At 35.5% G+C, this 19,094-nt stretch overlaps 1 protein-coding gene across 10 annotated transcripts in view; it reads right to left on the bottom strand.

The window, feature by feature from the left end:
• SYNE1 (spectrin repeat containing nuclear envelope protein 1) overlaps positions 1–19,094 on the bottom strand; it is a 289,372-nt gene that overhangs the window by 109,545 nt on the left and 160,733 nt on the right. For all 10 annotated transcript variants that reach the window (XM_090135604.1, XM_090135609.1, XM_090135608.1 and 7 more), the window contains 14 exons: positions 18,554–18,730; positions 17,488–17,634; positions 15,748–15,873; positions 14,122–14,298; positions 12,160–12,425; positions 9,371–11,531; positions 8,528–8,865; positions 7,786–7,930; positions 7,058–7,276; positions 5,905–6,167; positions 4,690–4,855; positions 3,909–4,064; positions 3,285–3,437; positions 1,014–1,196 (listed from right to left, as the gene is read on the bottom strand). In XM_090135604.1, coding sequence (XP_089991730.1) covers positions 1,014–1,196; positions 3,285–3,437; positions 3,909–4,064; positions 4,690–4,855; positions 5,905–6,167; positions 7,058–7,276; positions 7,786–7,930; positions 8,528–8,865; positions 9,371–11,531; positions 12,160–12,425; positions 14,122–14,298; positions 15,748–15,873; positions 17,488–17,634; positions 18,554–18,730 — 4,677 coding nt within the window. The remainder of the gene's footprint in view (positions 1–1,013; positions 1,197–3,284; positions 3,438–3,908; positions 4,065–4,689; positions 4,856–5,904; positions 6,168–7,057; positions 7,277–7,785; positions 7,931–8,527; positions 8,866–9,370; positions 11,532–12,159; positions 12,426–14,121; positions 14,299–15,747; positions 15,874–17,487; positions 17,635–18,553; positions 18,731–19,094) is intronic.

The following is a 19,094-nucleotide window of genomic DNA, read 5'->3' on the forward strand; positions in this document are numbered from 1 at the left end:
CAAAAAGAGAAAAGTTGCTCTTGTTTTGAAGCACAAGACAAAAGATGCTATGCTCTAATTCATCTAATTTATGTTTAGCAAGTACCTGTAGTTCTAACAGGATTAATTTCTCTTATTTTCAGGCATTTGTTCTGTATGAGGAATGGACTGCATTAAACAATAATTCTGCATTTGCATGCAATATTTGCTTTGACTTTTTAATTTTTTTAATGGGAAGCAGATTTCTTGGTGCTGAACAAAAATATCCTAACAGTTAAATCCCTTCATCAAGTACCTCCGATTGAATTCATACACTGATAGTAATTTTCTATCTTGATATAAACATCAAGTTTTCAGAAGTAACTGAAGCTCACTCACGCATATAGAGGAGAGAACTCAAAAATTATCAAGGCATTAATGGTAGAATCATACAAATTCCCTTTCTTTGCTTTTACCTAGACTATTTTTGGATAGTGACATTTAGCAAAAGTACATAAAGGATTCCAGGTACTGAACCCTGAGGACAGCAGGGGAAAAAAATCTTTGTGAAAGGTTAAGTGAAGAAAGATCATGTATTATCAGGGCCTTTGTATCTAGACTTTTCATTGTATGTACTAATAATATTCTCCCTCTACAGATAGTGATGAAAATAAAACTTTTTTCTTTTCCTTTGCAAGGAAGCAAACATAATTAACAGTGATAAGACAGAGGCCCTGAAAAGTGTAATAATATATTATTTCCTGACATGTTGCTATTGGTAGGAAGAACCAAAATTTTTTCAGGGCACCAGAGGAACCAATCATCAGATGCTTCATGTTAGATGTTAAATCAGTACCATATAGGGTTATTCCACCCTCCTTATTTGACACCAATCTGTGTTCCTCTCTGCTGTGTTATACAAGCCCTGAATAAAAATAGGCAGATGTGCCAAGGAATGTATCTTCTTACATAACTAAGGGAAAATACATGAGAACTTTTTAATGCAGTTTTTGCTTCCAAAAGAAATGACAGTGAAGAAGTCATTCAGATCATACCTGACTGAGTTTGGTTGCTCTGTACTCAGCCTGCCGTATGGTCTGTTGGTGCAGTGCAGTGAGTTTCCCTATTCTATTAGCCAGCTGCTTAGCAAGGGGTATGTTCTGTTCCGAAAAATCCTGGACTGATGCATCTAATTCCAGTAACTTTATATTACAGCTGTCCAACTCTTCACCAAGGATCTAGATAGAATAAACAAGAAAATAACTGAGACAGGAAGTTTTCTTGTTGATTACTTCTAGTCCAACATGCAACTCTTACACCCCATGCTAACTTTCCATGATTTATTTCATCTTTATTCTGACTGCAAATCAACAACTCCCTAAGGAGCAAGGCAGAAAAGTAGGGTGTTTGGTCATCTCTTAAATGAGTGGCACTAGTTTTTCTTCTCTGACTGGGCTGAAAGAGATAACCATTTTCCCTAATATATCAAAAGACTGAGTCACTTCAGAGAGATGTCAACTGTTCTTGGACAAAGTGAATAGTCATGTTGCCATGACAAAGATTTTTGTTTATTTGAAAGAGACTTGTTATACTTACTAACTCAGAAATTAGTAATTACTCAAGAATGCATTATGAAAACTTTAGAGTTTTCATAGCTTGATCCAGACAAAGGTGCAGTCTGGATCAAGACAGACCATTTCAATAGAAACAGATTTTTAAATCAGATTTTCCTACCGTAATTACAAAGTTTCTGTAAGTGTTAAATCTAAAAGGTTATCTATAGTTCTCAAACTGATAAAATGTGTAATGGCTATTGTTTCTTGTGGTATTGGGTTTTTGTCTTTCTTTTTATACCTAAGATATTAATGATTCATCAAACACTTCACAATTATTCTTAGAAATATAAATTGCAATCAACAGGCAATAACTGATTCAGAACTGAACACTTATCTAGCTGCAAGTGCTTTAAACTCATCTGGTTAGGACTGTCCTGACAGAGACACATTAGATAGCAATTTATGATCAATCATATGGATCATTTGATATTTGTGATAAATAACTATTATTCTACTAACACCATCACACTTTAAAAACATAACTATTCATGTGTAGACATGAAGATAGATGTTGATCTACACATCTAAATACAGTAACAGATGTATTTCAGACAGGCATAACTTTATGTCTATATATCTAGAATAAAGAGAAAGAATTTCTACATTGCTTGAAGGTGAGGGACAGATATATTTGATTTGAGTCATATGGATTTAAAATATTTTATTTTGCTTTTCACAACCATTTTCAATTTTAATACCAAAAATATTTAATACTGTGACAAAGCCAATCCACTCAGAAATATCTGCTGAGAGCTATTGAGGAGTTACAGAAACTTTACTAAATCTCTGGTGACATAGGGCTTTTGTCTGTGCCACATTGGAAAATACATTTAATTGGCCTTCTGTTAGAATTCTAGGGTCAAGGGTTTATCAGTTTTAATGGGATGTAGTTCAGTGACATGTTCTAGAAAGCAAATAGCACTTCAGATGATGTTGCTAATAAACTATGAAAACAAACAGGTAATCTATGATACACCAGGCATACCAAGCCATCCCCCATTTGGTATGCCTTACCTACTTTCACACAGTAACTTTGTCAAGCTTATCTTTAACTAGTTGAGAGACAAGCAAAAACAAAAGAAGCCACAGCCATCTACCTCCTATCTCCCCCTCCCCCTCCAAAAAAAAAAAAAAAAAAAAAAAAAACAGAAAAAACAAAAAAACAAAATTCAAGATAAAGTTTTACTCTCATACAACAATCTTACTTGGCCATTATACCTCAGTAGAAATGAGTTTTCATGACTGTAGTGCATAACTAAAATTAAGACCAAGAAAAATAACAGAGAATTCTTTGCATTTCCCCTTAACTGCTCAAGTAGTACTTTACTTCATGAGTACACCAGATTACATGAGATCAACTATTGACTAAGTGAAATTCTATTTGTCAGCTGTAAAGATAGAATGAAAAAAATGGTCTTTTAGGAGGAGGTTGGAAGCCTCTTGAACTTCTTCAGATTGCAATCACATACTTTATTTAGAGAGAACTGCATGCTCTTTTACTCTCAAATACCCCCTCCATTTTCTTGTTGTACCCTCATGAGCTAGCTATACCCTGTATGGGCTAGTTTGCAAAGAATATTTCTGTACATTCCATTGAACTATATTAAAAAAATAATAAAAATATCTAAGATCTTTACAGATATAATATTAGTACAATTCTCAGTTCAGAAGAGTTTCTGGTGTAACCAGTGAAGGAAAGCTTAGTCTTACCTTCTGTTCAAGTTTAGCTTGTACTATATCATCTGTTTTCCTTTTTAGTTTGGAAAGAATTGCATTTAATTCATTTGCTATCCCCTGAATTCGCTGTTCAAATTCTTGATTCAGTGTTTTGATATGCCCAGTTTCTTTTTCTTTGGCTTGAATCTGTCAAAAATTAGAAATTCAGCAAATAGAAAACTCTCTTCCTGAAAGGAAATTGACTTTCACTTTCAAATTAACATAATTTTATTTTGTTAAAGAAAGTAGATAATAAAAGTAATCACACTTTGACTACATTCGGATATAGCATGTTGCAAAGTCAGGAAGTCTAAAGGGCCCTACAGCTGTAATGGCAGCCAGACTCTTCAGTGGTGATCATTGCCAAGACACAAAATGGAACACAGGAGATTCCCTCTGAATACCAGGAAGCACTTTTGTGTTTTGCAGGTGACAGTACTAGTGGGCTGGTTACCCACTAAGATTTGAAGTCTCCGTCACAGCAGATCATCAAAAGCCATCTGGACATGGTCCTGGTCAACCTGCTCTGGGTGTCCCTGCTTGAGCAATTGGGGTTGCAAAGATGACCAACTAAAAAACCACAGTGATTCTGTAACAATTTCATCTACTGCATTTTACCTGATCTTGTACAGTTACAAGGGCCAGCCCAACTTCTGCTAAATGAAGAGAAAGTTCAGAAGGCAAAATTGTATAAAGCCCCAAGTACTTATTCTGTTGTTGTTCAGCCATTTTTTCAACAGCCTGGCGATGAGTAGTTACTTCACAGAGGAGAGACTAATTATAGAAAAAAACAATATTGTTAGAAACAATAGGAAAATAATTATGTCTGCATAAACTGTATAAGCAAAAGAAGATATTACTTGCAGCTTACAACAAAGCTAATTGCTTCCAACTTTCATTATTATTATTATTTTTATTAGTTCATATAAAGAATTGTATGTTGAGATTCCCTGGATTCTCACTTATGATGTTCTGGCCCAGTCCTCTGTTCCAGTATGTCATCTGTACATGGAAAATAATCAAGTTTTCAGCACCTCCAGTAAATGGAGTTTATTTAGTTGCTTTTGTTTCTCCCAAGAGCTCTAGTATGGAAAATAGATGCCATGTTCTGCCCATTCATACTGTCTAGTTCTTTCATATTTTAAATTAGGACATAAAGTAGAATGAACTATATGCTAAAGTTGCATAAATACAAATATTTACATGTATCTTAAATAGTTTGAAAGTAACATATCACAGCCTACTTCTATGACTTTTTTTTTTCTGGTGGCTTACTCAAAATTCAATTAATACCATGTAATTTGAATTCATGGTGGTTTGAAACTGATTAATACTCTCTACTAGATTATGAAGATGTATTAGAAACACTGTAATTTAGAAATTGACAGATTTTATATACCTTCAGCTCCTGAAGTTGAGTATCCACTTCCACATCAGGGCTTAATAAATATTCTTTTGTTTCCTGGATCCAAGTCTTCACAACATTTATTTGTGCTTCAACCTCCTCACGCTCTTTCAGCTCCTGTTTCACGAGCTTTACACTATTTTTCACTTTCTGTTGCATACTTTAGAAACAGAAACAATGACCATTTGTGAAGAATTAAGGATGTTTAAACGTTTTGCTTTATCAAAAGTACTGAATAATGAAAAGAATGAATAATATCCCCAGATTAAAAATAATAAAAAAGGGTGCAGTGCAGCAAGCCTACTTGAGCAGCAGACACATCTCTCACATTTATTCCTCAGTTCAAGCCTTTTAATTAGCAGTTTTATGTATTTTGACATCTATGTATATTTTTTTTTCTGAACAAATGCAAATGTTTATAGTATAGACACCTACATCTGAGCTCACCAACACAGGGTGCCTGTATTGTCAGTGGAGGAAATGGGTAATTTTAGGGCATACTTAAGAATGATTCGTCACCATTCCAAAATAAACTTCTAAAATAGGTCGGAAAGAAATACTTCTTAGACACGCCCATACTACTCTACTAACTAGGCAGTAAGAATTAACTGCTTCAGATGTGGATTACATACCTGTAATCTAAACCCTGAACCTCAGCTATAAAACTTCCTGGTTTACATGGTAAATAAACACTTTAGATTTATATAAATATTCATATAATCACAGGGTATAATTTTAAAATGTGTTCTATTTGCCCATGTGCTAAATCCCCCTGTAAAATTTAAAGGATACTATTTTTTTGAACTTGAATGCTTTAAATAGGAGAAACAAAGCAATAAACTAATCTAAACTTAGGATACAAAAAGTTGAAAGGTCACAGTTAAAGGTGAGATGCAATGGAAGTGTTTAAAATCAGTTATAAGTCCAATGTAGCTTATGGTATTCTTACATATGTTCCCATTAGTAAAGCAAGGCAGGAATTACATATTCTACAATATATACTCACAGATGATGGAAATAAAAAATAACAGTAAAATTGTATTTCCAAATTAATTAAAGTTCATTTAAATTTTAACTTACCATAAATATAATAATATTTAATTATGGTAATACTTTTTAGTAAGTTAAAATTAATTCAGTAATAAGAGTTAAGTTACTACTTTTCTAGTGAATCTTATTAAAAAACAAACAAACAAAAAACTGCCTTACTTGTGGCATCGATCTTGCATTGCTTTGACTTCTTGCATGACTGGCACTTCTTCCTGAGACAGAGGCTTTATCTCCACATCCTGAAGCATATTAAGAGCATGCTGTTTGAGCAGACCCAAAGATGATAGCTGGTGTTCCACTTCCAGAAGGAAGCTGCTGTGGTAATCCAGGAGTTCCAGGAGCTCTGTTTTAGACGCTTTTTCTACTGAGCTTTCTGGTAAACGATCTTGTAGTTGATCTATCACTACAGTAGCTTTCTGAATCTACACAAAGAAACACAGTCTCTTACTACAACTGATGCCAATTGATTCTACACCTTCTGCTACATGTTCAGATGCCAAAGAACATTTGTGGTATAGGGCTGATGCAACAGCCCTGAATCTTTGCCCTAATGCTGTTAGCAATAGCTAGGTAGCCTAACTCTTTACGCTAGGCTTTCTAAAGGTCTCCCTTGTTGTGATAAGTTGCTCCTCTTATTTTTTATTATTTATTATCTTTATTGCCATATGACCTAGATCTTTAGCCCATAGCAAACCCTGTTTGGCATAGCCATACATTTAACAGAAAGATCCTCCTCATCCCCAAAGACCTTGTAATCTGAGCATAAAATAATGGACAACAGATAAAAAGATTCAAGTAAGATTTTAGGAAAAAAAGAGTGATTTGACCAGAGCAGTGACAAGCAAAGATATCAGTGCCTAAACTTAGAATTAGCAGTTTCATCCTTTTCAGGGAAAGCAAAAAAGGAAAAAAAAAAAAAAAAAAAAAAAAAGAAAAGAGATTTACTTAATCATTTGAGGGAAGGGAAACAGAGGAAGAAACTGTGAAGAACCATCAGAACTAAAGACTTGTATTTACTATACATGTACCCATATAAAAGAATGGTGCAAGTGTTGGATTCTAAACAGTGCAAGGCAGTGTTTCTAAACCTATGTCTTCCATGGTGAGATGTTTTTTATTTGGTGAACTGGGGAAAATGACTGTGATTCCTCCCTCCTCTCAGCTTTCTCAATCATAATTTTCTTAGAAATAAAATTGTCTTCATTTCACAAGACTTTGTTATAATATCTACTCAATGTTTGTGAAGGCCAGTATAAGGAGCAAAATTCTACGCACTGTTAGAAACTGAGGAGTTACAAAGACCAGAAGTTACCTTATCATTAAACCCATTCCATTCCTGGACTGCATCTTCCAAAATTTTCTCTTGTTCTTGGGCTACATTCCGGAGCCGTGTCCAGCGCTGCCAAACTGTTGTCATTGATCTACTTACAGTTGCCTTGCTGGCATCATTGCTAACTTTTTCCAGCTGTGAAGCCTTTTCTTCAAGAGTTGTGATCTTTTCATGGAAAGAATTTACTACAGACACAAGAGTCTGAAAAAGCAAAAATGGACATTAAGCTTTTCTTTTATTAACAACACAATTTGTAACTCTTCAACACACTTTTAGGATAGCCACTTCCATCCACTGTAGATAAAAAAGATGTACCCTGCATCGAGTGACTTGGTTAAGCTCCACTTTATTTTGCATATACCACATATTAGCTACAATAATCCAAGGGACTTGCTCCAGAATGCAAATCTCTGGAAGCAGCTGAAATTTGGTGTAATCAGATTTTCTATTCCTTGCTAATGCCTGAAAAGGATAGGAAACATATTCAGAAACCTTTTCATAGCAAAGCCTGTAACCTCTACTATTAGAATCTAAAATAAAAAATAAACAAACAAACACACACAAAACAATTCTTTATATACTCTAACATTTAAACGCTACAGGAAAAGACCTAAAAATTCAATTTCAGGTTTTCATGGGTCAGGATCTCCAGAAAAAACGTTCATTTTTAACTGAAGGAAAAAGATTTCATATAATTTTCAGCGCCTTACCTTATGTGTTTGCAATTTCTCTTCTGCTTCATGAGAAGAAGCAGATTTAGCTACTGAGAAATCAGATAATTTTTTCTCAGCCTCATTCATCACTTCAATGACCTTTTGTCGTGCTGTCTGATACTCCTGCCATTCAGAAGCACACCTTGAACAAATGCAGTACCAGAAAGAACAATTGAATATAAAATAAAATCATCCCGAGAAAAAGGAAGACTACTGGGAAAGAGCACACATATGAAAGAATATGCTGTTGATTTTCAGCTTTGCCTCAGGGATAACCAAAAACTGTACTCCTAGCTTTGCATTTAATAGACTTTGATGCACTTTTCTTCTGTGACTTTGTCTAGGTTGTATTTTAAACCCACCCTAACTTTTGGCACCCAGAACATTCTGGAATAATAGTATTTCTTTGTAGTTCAAAATGTCTACTTCAATTTCATTTGCTCCTCCATAGTTTCTATGCCTCGTGAATTAATATGTAACCATTCTCTATTTAGCTTCTTCATGCTTTTCCAAGCTTTTTAAAACTTTATCACAGTTTCCTCAGGATCACATCTCTAGTCAGTGTTAGAGGAGAAATTGGAATCCAAGAGTTCTGAATCCAAGTATCCCCTTCAGTCATCAGTAACACATTTTACAAAACTCCAGTACAAACTTATAGTATTGGAATATGTTTCTTTCATCACTAACATAATGAAAAAAAATCACTAACAAAATGAAAGAAAATAAAAGAAAACTATACCTTTGTAACAGTTCTTGCTGATTGTTGGCTTCCTGCTTTGTCCCTTTGCCCTTTTCTTCCAACAAAGCTAGATTCTGCATGAGCTGCTCTCTTGCTGTGGCATGTATAAAGGGCTCCAGCTCAGGTACCAGGCCCTGTAACTCCTTCAAATTATTACTGAACTGAATTTCTGTACTGAAAAATTCAATATGATTCCCGAGGTTACCCTCAGAGTTCTCAACATCAAGACCATTTCTCGTTAAATGCAGAAACTCCTGAGCATCCTCAAGCCAGTCATTTGTTATCTGAATCACTTGGTAATATCTTTGGCAAAGGCTATATAATTTATCCAAGGTAGTCTGAAATAAAAGTGAAAATTAAATACAGTAACAGACAAAAATTCACAGTACCAACAAATACATCCTGGCTCTGCTTACACTTTCTAAGCCACTCTCACAAGGGCTGAGGACTCCTGGTAGTTTCCAGAATGTCCCTCTTCACCCTGGGGTTTCTTTGATTGCAGGTCTCCCTCACAAGCTGCAATCCCCTGCTCTGCTGCAGAAGATGCTAGCACCAGGACTGATTGCCATGGAGAGGCTTGCTTTCTTTTCCTTGTACTACTTCTAATAGGTCTGGGATAGATCAGATGGAAGTAGGCTTTGAGTGAGCCTGTACTTCTGTGTGTAAATATATAGGCACATTGAGGAACTCTTACTTCTCTTTCACTCAACAGTGGTAGCAGATCACAATCTAAATTATTTAGAAAAACTAATAACATTTCATGCAGATTACAAACATCAAGCCTCAGAGCTATATTTTTCAGCTTCATGAGTAAGAAACTAATGACACTGATTATACACTAACCTGTCTTATGCGTATAGCTTCTTGAACTTCACCATCTAGTTCTGTCAGCTCAGCAAGAGTGTTTTCCAGATCAGCAGGTATCAGTTCCTTTGCTTTCATGTATCTCTCTTTCTCTTTATTGCTCAGTGCATTCATTACTCTCAGGCTTGACTGCACTTCTTCCTGATGTATCTGAACCTTTCGGATTTCTTCTTGGATGCTTTGCAGTTTTAGGTCCAAACTTAATTTTCCATTGAGTTCTGTTTTCACCCATCTCAGCCAGTCGAGCGAGCGGCAGATTTCTGTCTGGAAGTCTATGCTTTGCACAAGTCTATTCTCACAGTCCATCACTACCTCACCAATGGAAGAGTGCAAATTCTTTAGTTTGTCTTGCCAAGACAGCACTTGGTGATTTGTTGTTTCACGTGCAGATGGATCAAGTTGGGGAGAAAGGGTTTCTATATGCTCAGTTATTCGCTTCAGAAGACTCCCTGAATCTTGCAAGCTGCCCACCAGAGAATGGTATATTTTCAACTTTTCTTCTATTGGGAGCATTTCTTCATTTACCTTAATTTGTTCATTTTTCACTGCCTCTAACTGTGCCTCAAGCTGCGTACACATTTTTTCATGCTCTTGACATGCTTCTATTGTGTCTTCTAACAGATTGATTTTCTGTTCTATTTGCCTCTTTAGCTTGTGATATAATGTGACAAGTTTTAACATCTCATCTGGCTGCCATGGCTGGCCAGTGCTACGAAAGGCCTCCTTCTTCTGGTTTAGTTCATCCACTGCTGCACCAAGGCTCATCACTTCACCTAGGAGGTCTCTGTAGGCCTGCTGGAGTGCCAGAACTTCTTTGGCTAAAACAGCAGCTGGAGCTTTGTCCATACTAATAAACTGATCATCTAACTCAGTCAAGGCTTTAGTTGTCAACTCAATCAAAGAGGTATATTCTTTTCTAGCATAAATTGCTTCCTGAACTTTATAGAGTTTATCTTTTGCCAGAGCACTGACAGTGTTGAATTGCTGAGGGAGAATATTAAGTTTTTCATCTAGGTAAGAATGATCCACTTCATTAAGCGATGGCAGGATTTCTTGGCCATGTCTTTGCAGAGTAAGTAGGAGATTTTCATATTCAGGAGACTGCTCAAGAATCTGTTGATACTTGGACAACTGGGTGTGCAGTTCAGAGTTACTATTCATTACATTAACTTCTGGGAACGTGACAATATCAGCTTGCTTTAGCCAATGGCAAGCCTTATCCAAATCTTCTTTGAAATATTTCCTGGAAACTATATTTTTCTCCAGTTCTAACAATCTCTGGGTACACTTTTGTAAAACAGTGTCATATATATTCTGTAGTTCTTGCAATTTACCTAACACTTCACTCTTCTCTTGTTCTGTTGCTTCTTTCATTAAATCCCTTCCTTGAGCCCACAGCCCAGTGACTTCATTTTGGTAGGCTTTCAGGCTAGCTTGGGCATTCTTACAAGTCCTGATCTGTTTGTTCACATCTTCTGGCAACAGACAGATGTGCTCTGGAAATGTTACCTTCTTCTCGTGTTGATAAATTTGGTTGGTAGCCTGAAAGACTGCCATGAGAAATTGTGTTTTTTCAGACAGTGCTTTATTCAGGTGCTTTCTCCTCTGGCCAACCAGGTCACTGAGACAATCTACATGATGCTGTGCATCAGAAAGTGCTTTCTGCAGCTCCTGTCTTTCATTGAGCCCTAAGCTAGTCATCACCCTCTCAGCATCTTTCATCAGTGTCTTCAGTACAAGCTGTTTGGCTTCAAGCTCACTAGAAATGGTAAGATGATCCATGAGAAGACTCTGAGCCAAATCTGGAGGGGGACTGTGTTTAAGAGCTTCTGAGATACTAGGTTGCTGCTCTTCTGCCCATTCCATTAGTTCCTGAAGTTTGGAATGGACCAAACTAAGCTCTTCTAAGGTTGAAATAGAAATTTGAATTTTTCTTTTCACAAGTTCCTCCAGCTGAGTCCAGCGTTGCTCAAAATGACCAAATTGCTCCTTTACTAATTCTTTGTCATCAAGATTCAGATGTTCCACCATCTTCTGCTTCTGATCTTTCAAATCTTCCAGAGCAAATCTCCTTTCTTGAAGCGTTAGCGCCAATTTTTGCAAAGCTTCAAGGTGCACATTTGTGCTTTCAGCATCAGATCTGTTATCAAAATGGACAAGACAGAAATTAATGATCAGATTTTATCTCAGGACAGTTTTAAAAGAGGCATGGATAAATTATGAGCACACTACCTACTGAAATTAATATGATGCAAATACCTGCATTTTCCAGATTCATTTGGAGATATCAGTCTCAAATATTGTTTAGAAAGTTTAACATTTTTTTATTCTTCTCTTTCATTTGCAATATGGTCATCAGCACCTCAAGTAATAGCACTAGTAAACTCCTACAATTTTATGCATATCCTGTGTGTTTATTTCAAACATGAGTAAAAACATCTGCAGTAATTCAGTAGAAGTAACTAAGCTTTAATGTAATAGTCTAATAAATAAACCACTGACAAGAAAGATAAATGAAACATTTAAACAAAATATAAAGGTCTGATGTGGCAGAAAATACTATACCCCCAAATGGGATTTTAAAAACAAAGATGAAAGATGTACCTCCTCAAACTCTTTATTTCAATACAAGTAATTATGCTATAATTAATAAGGTGGCCTGTTTTTAATTAAGTGTGGGTTAATGGAATTTTTAGCAGATCCACTTAGAAACATATTGGAAACTGTTCTTTCAGTGTATATGTACTCATTGCTACTCCTTGTTTTACCTCGCCAAGTTGTCCCACTCTTTTGTGAGCTTTTCCAAGAAAACTTCAACTACATTCATACGATCATGGTAATCTACTGTTCTCTGCAGATCTTCCTCCCTCTGTATGAGCAAACTGTGTGCTTGAAGGCAGAGATCCAGCCACTGATTGCTCAACTGTCCGATTTCCTTGTGTTCAGGTGACTCCTGTCCTTGGGTTAGCTTGTTTATCTTCTCAGTCACTGAAGTAAGAGCTGACTGCTTAGACTGTAACTTCTGACTGAATTCCTGAAAAAGATCAAAACAAATATGGTGACACTTTCTGTAAATGACACAATTAAGTTTAAATAAAAACATTAAAATAAATAAATCTAATTTAGTACTAATTATCTGCCCAGGCAAATGTTGCACCAATGTTAATTGGAAAAAGTGCCTTCTCTTCCACAACCTTTCTCTCCATCTTCTCAAGTAAGGACAGCAAACCAGAACAAATACCAGTGATAAAAAGAAATCAGAAAAAAGTTACACTTTGCCAGCCAGGCTCCTGGACTGGCACTCATTCCACCTACATTGTAACGTAGAAGATAACTGCAATCTCATGAGAATTCATTTTACCAGAAGTGTTTCTAGCTCATTTCTTTCTTTTTTTTTAATTAGAGACTAAAACTGGGAAAAGAGTCCATGAGTCAGTCGCCCCCACATCCATATTTTGTTTTGTTTCTCTAATAGCTATTATCATTGTTCAAATTAACATTTGAATTAATATTGAATTAATTAACTCCACTAGACTAAAGAGCTCATCTAAAGAATAAACATTTTTTACTGAACAGAGAACTCCACATGAAAATATAGAATAGACTGACAACTAAAATTAACCAGATATTCTTTGCCATTTCTATACTGTTGGGGGTAAAGATAATCTTTTCTCAAATTCCAGTTCCAAAACCTGTAAATAAACAAACACACCCAGCTCCAGCACTTTGTTGAGGTGATAAATTTTCACTGAGGGATTGCGGGCTTCTGGGGAAGAGATGTTCACCTCTACCTCTTTCTTTGGGACTCCCTCAAATTGATCTAGGTATCTTCCTACACCAGGGTAAATACAAGGGAAAAATACAGCCTGAATCATCTCTGACATTACAGCTGGTGCCGGACATTCATAATAAAACCAACTAAAATAGTGAAGAAGTACAGACTCCTGTCTCTATAGTGACTCCTGCTAGTGTAGCAGGACTTAGACAACACTGCACTGAGGTATTTTATGACTTTGCTCAAACAATTCTTTAGGGCAGGATTGGTTGTTTACTTTTCACCCAATTCCTGGCACATCAGAAAAGAACACAAGGAAAATCTAATGTAAAAATGCAAAATCCAAGCACTTAATTACTTATTCAAAAAATAATTTGTTTTCCTCTTTCTTCTTGTTACTTTAATGATGTTTGAGATGCATGCAGAATAGCCATGAAAATCATCTGTTCTGTAAATGAATGAGTGAGGATCTGAAGTCATATATCTCACAACTAACAGTAAATTAATATGGCTTTCTATCACGTCTCTTCTCCAGTGCTTCTCAGAGTCCAGCAAAATTGAATGATATTCTAGATAGCTTTTGAAATGGATCTAGCTAACTTATATCTGGAATCAAAGAACTTAGTAAGCACAAGTTGCAGATCTTATCTTCAGATTCATTACAGTCAGCAACTAGCCTATTAAAAGTGAAGGTAAATCAAAACAGTAGACTGCAAACTCTATGCTGTTTAAGAAAAAAAAAAAAAAACAGAAAAAAACCCTGAAAAATACTATAATATTATGTTTTGCTCTCTATATCAAACTGTAGCATGTATAAGGGAATTCTCTTTCCTCTCTCTTCTGTGCTCTTGCTTAGAACATATTACCAATTATATGTAATATGTTCATTGCAATTAAATAAACTACCAGGTGAACTTCTACCTTACATTCCGATCTTATCTCATAACCTCCTTACCTTAATCTGGAGTACCATATTCTGGGCAATATTTAGTTCCAACTCTGCGCGTCTCCTTTTCAAATTCTGTAGCTGTTGATCTGCATCCTGGAAATATATCCAGAGTTCAGCCTTCATTTGTTTTATCTCTTCCCAACCTTGAGCCAAATACTGTGAGTGCATTATCTGTTGCTCAATCTAGCAGAAAAAAAAAAAGAAAAAAAAAAAAAAAGAATAGGATTGATTTAATGCAGATATTTTTGGAGCCTGGAGGATGAATAACAGTCTTTCTTCAAGCACAATACTGTACTCACAGCAAATTCCTTCACTAGATTCTGAGGAGGCTAATATTATCCACAAAGAGACTCAATCTTCAAAACTCATAAAAATCAGTCCTATACAAGGAAAGCTGTGAGAAAAATTACCCTTGAGCAAAGCAAATATACTTATGTGTGTGTTTTCAGTATTCTAACTCTTTTGTTAAAGCTTAAAATAGCTGTGTTATTTACTATAGTCAATTGCATGCCAAGATTACCACCGGACTGTGCCCCGTACGCCTTTACAGCACTCAAAAAAAAAAAAAAACAACCAAAAAACCAAAAAACTTAAACACTTTATTTATCTCATCCAGTTACTTTGCCTATATGCCTTTTGTAAAATGCCAGTAAGAACAATGCCTATCAGACTTGAGCCCATTAATCACCTTACACCAATAGTCACAAATCTTCTTTTACTCCAAACACACGTAGGAAGTCTTGAAGATTTAGACATTCAACCAGTTTAATATATCTCAGTACTGCAACGTCTGTTATTTCTTAAATATTATCAACTACAACATACATAAAAGGAGAATTGTACGCTTGTGTTTTTTGCTATTCGATATTTGGACAGCCTTGTTGTCAATGGACTACTCGGATTTGAACAATTTTCTTCCCTGGTATGGAATACTGTTACTATATGTATTAGATTTTTACTCTGGATATAAGTCATTTCAGATGATGTGTGTGTGTGCGTGTGTGTGAAGTAATTTTTCATAATTTAAAAAGGGGAATCCTAAAAATATAGTTTTCTAACATCATATGTTTATGATTTTGTTTTAAAACAAAGCATTAAGGTTTGTTTGAAACTTAAACCGAGGTGCACTTCTGTAAATTCATAAGTTCTGGGTAAAATACATAGAATTGAATTGAACTACCATAAAACTTATTATTATAATGAATGTATTAGTATATCCCAACAAAGAAAGCACCAGCCTACTGTTGAACAAGTAATAATATTAAATATAACAAGAGAACAATAAACTGAATTTTCTTTTGTGAAACAATCTGGATGAGGTTTTCTTCAACATGTTAGTTATGTGCCTTCAGGACAACACCTTGTAATGCTGCTTAAGCGTGTTTTGTTAATACTTTGTCCTTTTTCTTTATATTACTATCAGGACAGTATTGTGTCAATTTAATTAAATAATAATAATAATTAAAAAAGAGAAAGAGAGGAATAAAGCTGTTTCTAAATGAAGTAGTGGAGCTGAAAGTAAGAACGCCCTTCTTTAAACTATTACCCAATACGACCTTTTAAAAGAGGACAGATCAAAGCAGTTAAAGCTCTAAATAAGATTAAAAGCTGTTTCTTGTGATTATCTTGTACCATTTGTTTTGTTTGTTGAATATCTGTTGCTGTACTCTTCACTGTGGCATCTGACAGATCACACATGGAGCACAAAAGATCCAAATATGTATTTGCCTGTTCCTGCAGAGCCCGGAAATGTTTCACCTGAAGGAAGACAATCCCCAAATATACTCAGACTGTGGAATAAAACATACTTCATTAAAATCATGTGTTTTAGTGTTTTTAATTTATCTCACTACTCATACCAAGAGATGAAATGTAGACTTGCATATTTAACTAGAAAATGTAAAAAATGCAGAAAAGTGTAACTCTTAAAATCTTGATTATCATCATCCACCTAACAAAGCATTCAGTGACATATGCACTATTTAGCTTATGTAACTGTAAGTTTTTGATTGATACCTATAAAGTTTCAACAAGGTGACTTACATTCCCAAGCTGAATGGGAAGCAGAACTTGATCTGATTTATAAATTGTCATGTTGCCTCTATCTATTAAATTCTCCAGCATCTTCCTCATGGAGGATCCAACCCAGTGGCACACTATGCTTTCTCCACATCCTCTGAATCCTTCCCAACCTCCCCAACTTCTATCACTCACAAGATTTGATAACACTATACTATTGAGGATTCTTGACATTGTCCGCAGAAGATCATCTCTCCACATGAAGAGTGCCTTCACCCCACATGAAAATGGCAGAATCAGTGTCTGACAAGTTTGGCTATAGTAACTAGAGACCAGGGAGGAAGGTGTGTGACCACCTAGCCCAGTAGTGGCTTCTTGCTGGCAAGTTACATAACAGCAGTGTGCTCTTGTGGCAACACTGAATTACTGCATTAGCAATAAAGCAAGAGAGCAGGCTGATGGAAGGGACTATTCTTCTACATTTACACTTATCAGGTTAAGCCTGGTGCACTGGGTCCAGTTTCACTCTTTGTTCACAGAAGAAACATTGGCAAACTGGCGCAAGTTCAGCTAAGGGCTGGGGTATGTGAGGCTGCTGCACGTGGCATTTGGACAAGACCGACAGAAATGAATTTGTCCAGCTTAAAAAAAGAGTAGTTATTGTCAGCCAGTAACTTAAGGAGTAGGACAGGTGGGAATAGTATCAAAAAGAGTAAAATTCTTCCCAAAGGTGAGCAGATAAAGGAGGAAAGGACAATTAAAATCTGCAGTATTTCAAGGTCTCAATCAAGCCACATGGTGGAAGAGAAAACACCCAATTTCAGCATTTTTCATATCCAACAAGTTTAATTTGAAAACAGCATACAAGTCCAATTGTTGCTAAAAATAATCAAGAAATAAAGAAGCCTTTCTTAATGACTACTGTGAGCTGGAAGCAGTTTTATACTCAGACTGGAAACTTGTTTTGGTTGCCTGATAACAGATTCTGTGTCCATGGAACTATGAAAGCAGATCTCATATAGAAACATCAGTAGGCAAACAGAATGGAAAGTAGACAAGCAGGAAGACACAGTATCTCTGCTAAACACAGCCACAGATTATCTGAGCCTGGTTATCTAATTAAGAAGCTGTTTTCAAATAATGTATTTCTAAGCATTAAGGAGAGCTAACAAAAACCCTGTGATTCTTCACCTAAGGTTATTTTCCCCTCAAGATATTTCTTTCAGATATGGGAATAAACAATCAAGACAAAGAGATCTCTGAGGAGGCTAGAGAGAATTTCTATTAATATAGAGCTCTTACACAAAATCACCTCAATAAGGATAACAGCATTTTCAACTGCTGAACTTTTACCTGTTTAACTGCATCTGCTAGGCTGAAAGGTGTCCAGGTACTTGGCTTTAGCTCTGACTGTACTGTAGACAGCCAAGTCTGGCACTGTTGTAGGGTATCTTGATGATTGACATGCTTCTGGAGTTCATGTTCCAAACTCTGGTACACCTAAAGTAAACATTTTGAAAGTTCATTACATTTTCAAACATCACTATTGGCTCCCTACCCACATCTTGCTAACTGCAGGAGAAAATAAATAAATAAATAAATAAATAAATAAATAAATAAATAAATAGATAGATAGATAGATAGATAAATGGTTAAGATTGTAGAAAATTTGGCTCTGTGTACATAGAAGTACCAGGAGATGGATGCTCATCATGAGCACCTTGCTCATTTGTGGATAAAATGGACAGCATTTAAGGCATGGCTTCTGAAAAGAGAAAACAGATGAAAATGAAGTGCATTTTCTCAAATTTCTTCTTCATTTTTGCCATTGATATATTATGAGGCTTAATCTATCTCTACAATTCTATTAAGTTTTTTTTTCCTCTTTTTTTGTTTCTTTCTTTTTATTTCTTTCTCTCTCTGTCTGTTTCTCTTATTTGAAACTATGCTGGTCTGATCTCCTAACTGGATTAACAGATTAACAAAATGACCCATTCAGTTAAGAATAGCCCTTCTTAACTGAATATTCTGGTTTTACTAGGAGACAGTATTTCTTTGCACAAAATTAAGAGCAGTTATTTATGTATCAGTGTAATTTTCTCTCTAGCTTTGAAATTAGGAGTACCTCTATTTTCTTGGCTGTGACTGCTCAGAAGCCACTGTAAACTGAACATAGTAAGGTTGTGGAGATACTAAGTAGGAACTTCTGGCTATTACACAGGTAGTTATGCTGGCTTCAAGGCAACATTTAGATCACAAGGAATTCATCTGTAGCACAGTAACGATGAAAGGCTATATTAGTAATTTGTAGGCTAGTTTTAAAACAGTTAAGTTTCTATCTCTTAACAATCAGCAAGTAATTACAGAAATAATAATGTTTGTTCTTAAACTGTATTTAAAACAGTTTTGAAAGATTTACCCTTTGGGCTGTGCTACATATGGCAGAATAGCTGTCCCTTGTTCCTTGAAGATGGCTTTGTATATTTTGCTTAAATTTTGCTTGAAGATGTTCTGTGCATTGACTGATCAAATAATCCCCTTTACTCTTAAGTTTGTTCAAACAGTCTTCAAATCCAGCAATTTCTTCCATGATAGCCTAAGAAATAGATAAAATAATTTTTAAGAGATATTTTAAACTTGAAATATGTTCTACATCACAGCTTTTTAATGAGCTTATTAAAAGCTAATTGTTTTTTCTGAAATGGTCTTTCTCTTCAGCTTTGGAAAAAAGTTTTCAGACAATGCATATTGCAATAGGTGAACTATTTGAATGTATTTTCAACATAAAAACTATTGCCAACAGTCTGTATGTAGGTATTCTAAAGAAACATCAGTAACACTGTTGAGTGTATAAGCATTATACGCGTATGTTCCAAAACAGAGTATTCTTAATCTTCATTTGTTTTATTACCACCAGAGCTGTAGCAACATCTCGTGTTCTAGTACCGAGGACTAAAACT

This window comes from Phasianus colchicus, chromosome 2 (assembly GCF_987193195.1).
Source record: "Phasianus colchicus chromosome 2, bPhaCol1.hap1.1, whole genome shotgun sequence".
Classification (NCBI taxonomy): Eukaryota; Metazoa; Chordata; class Aves; order Galliformes; family Phasianidae; genus Phasianus; species Phasianus colchicus.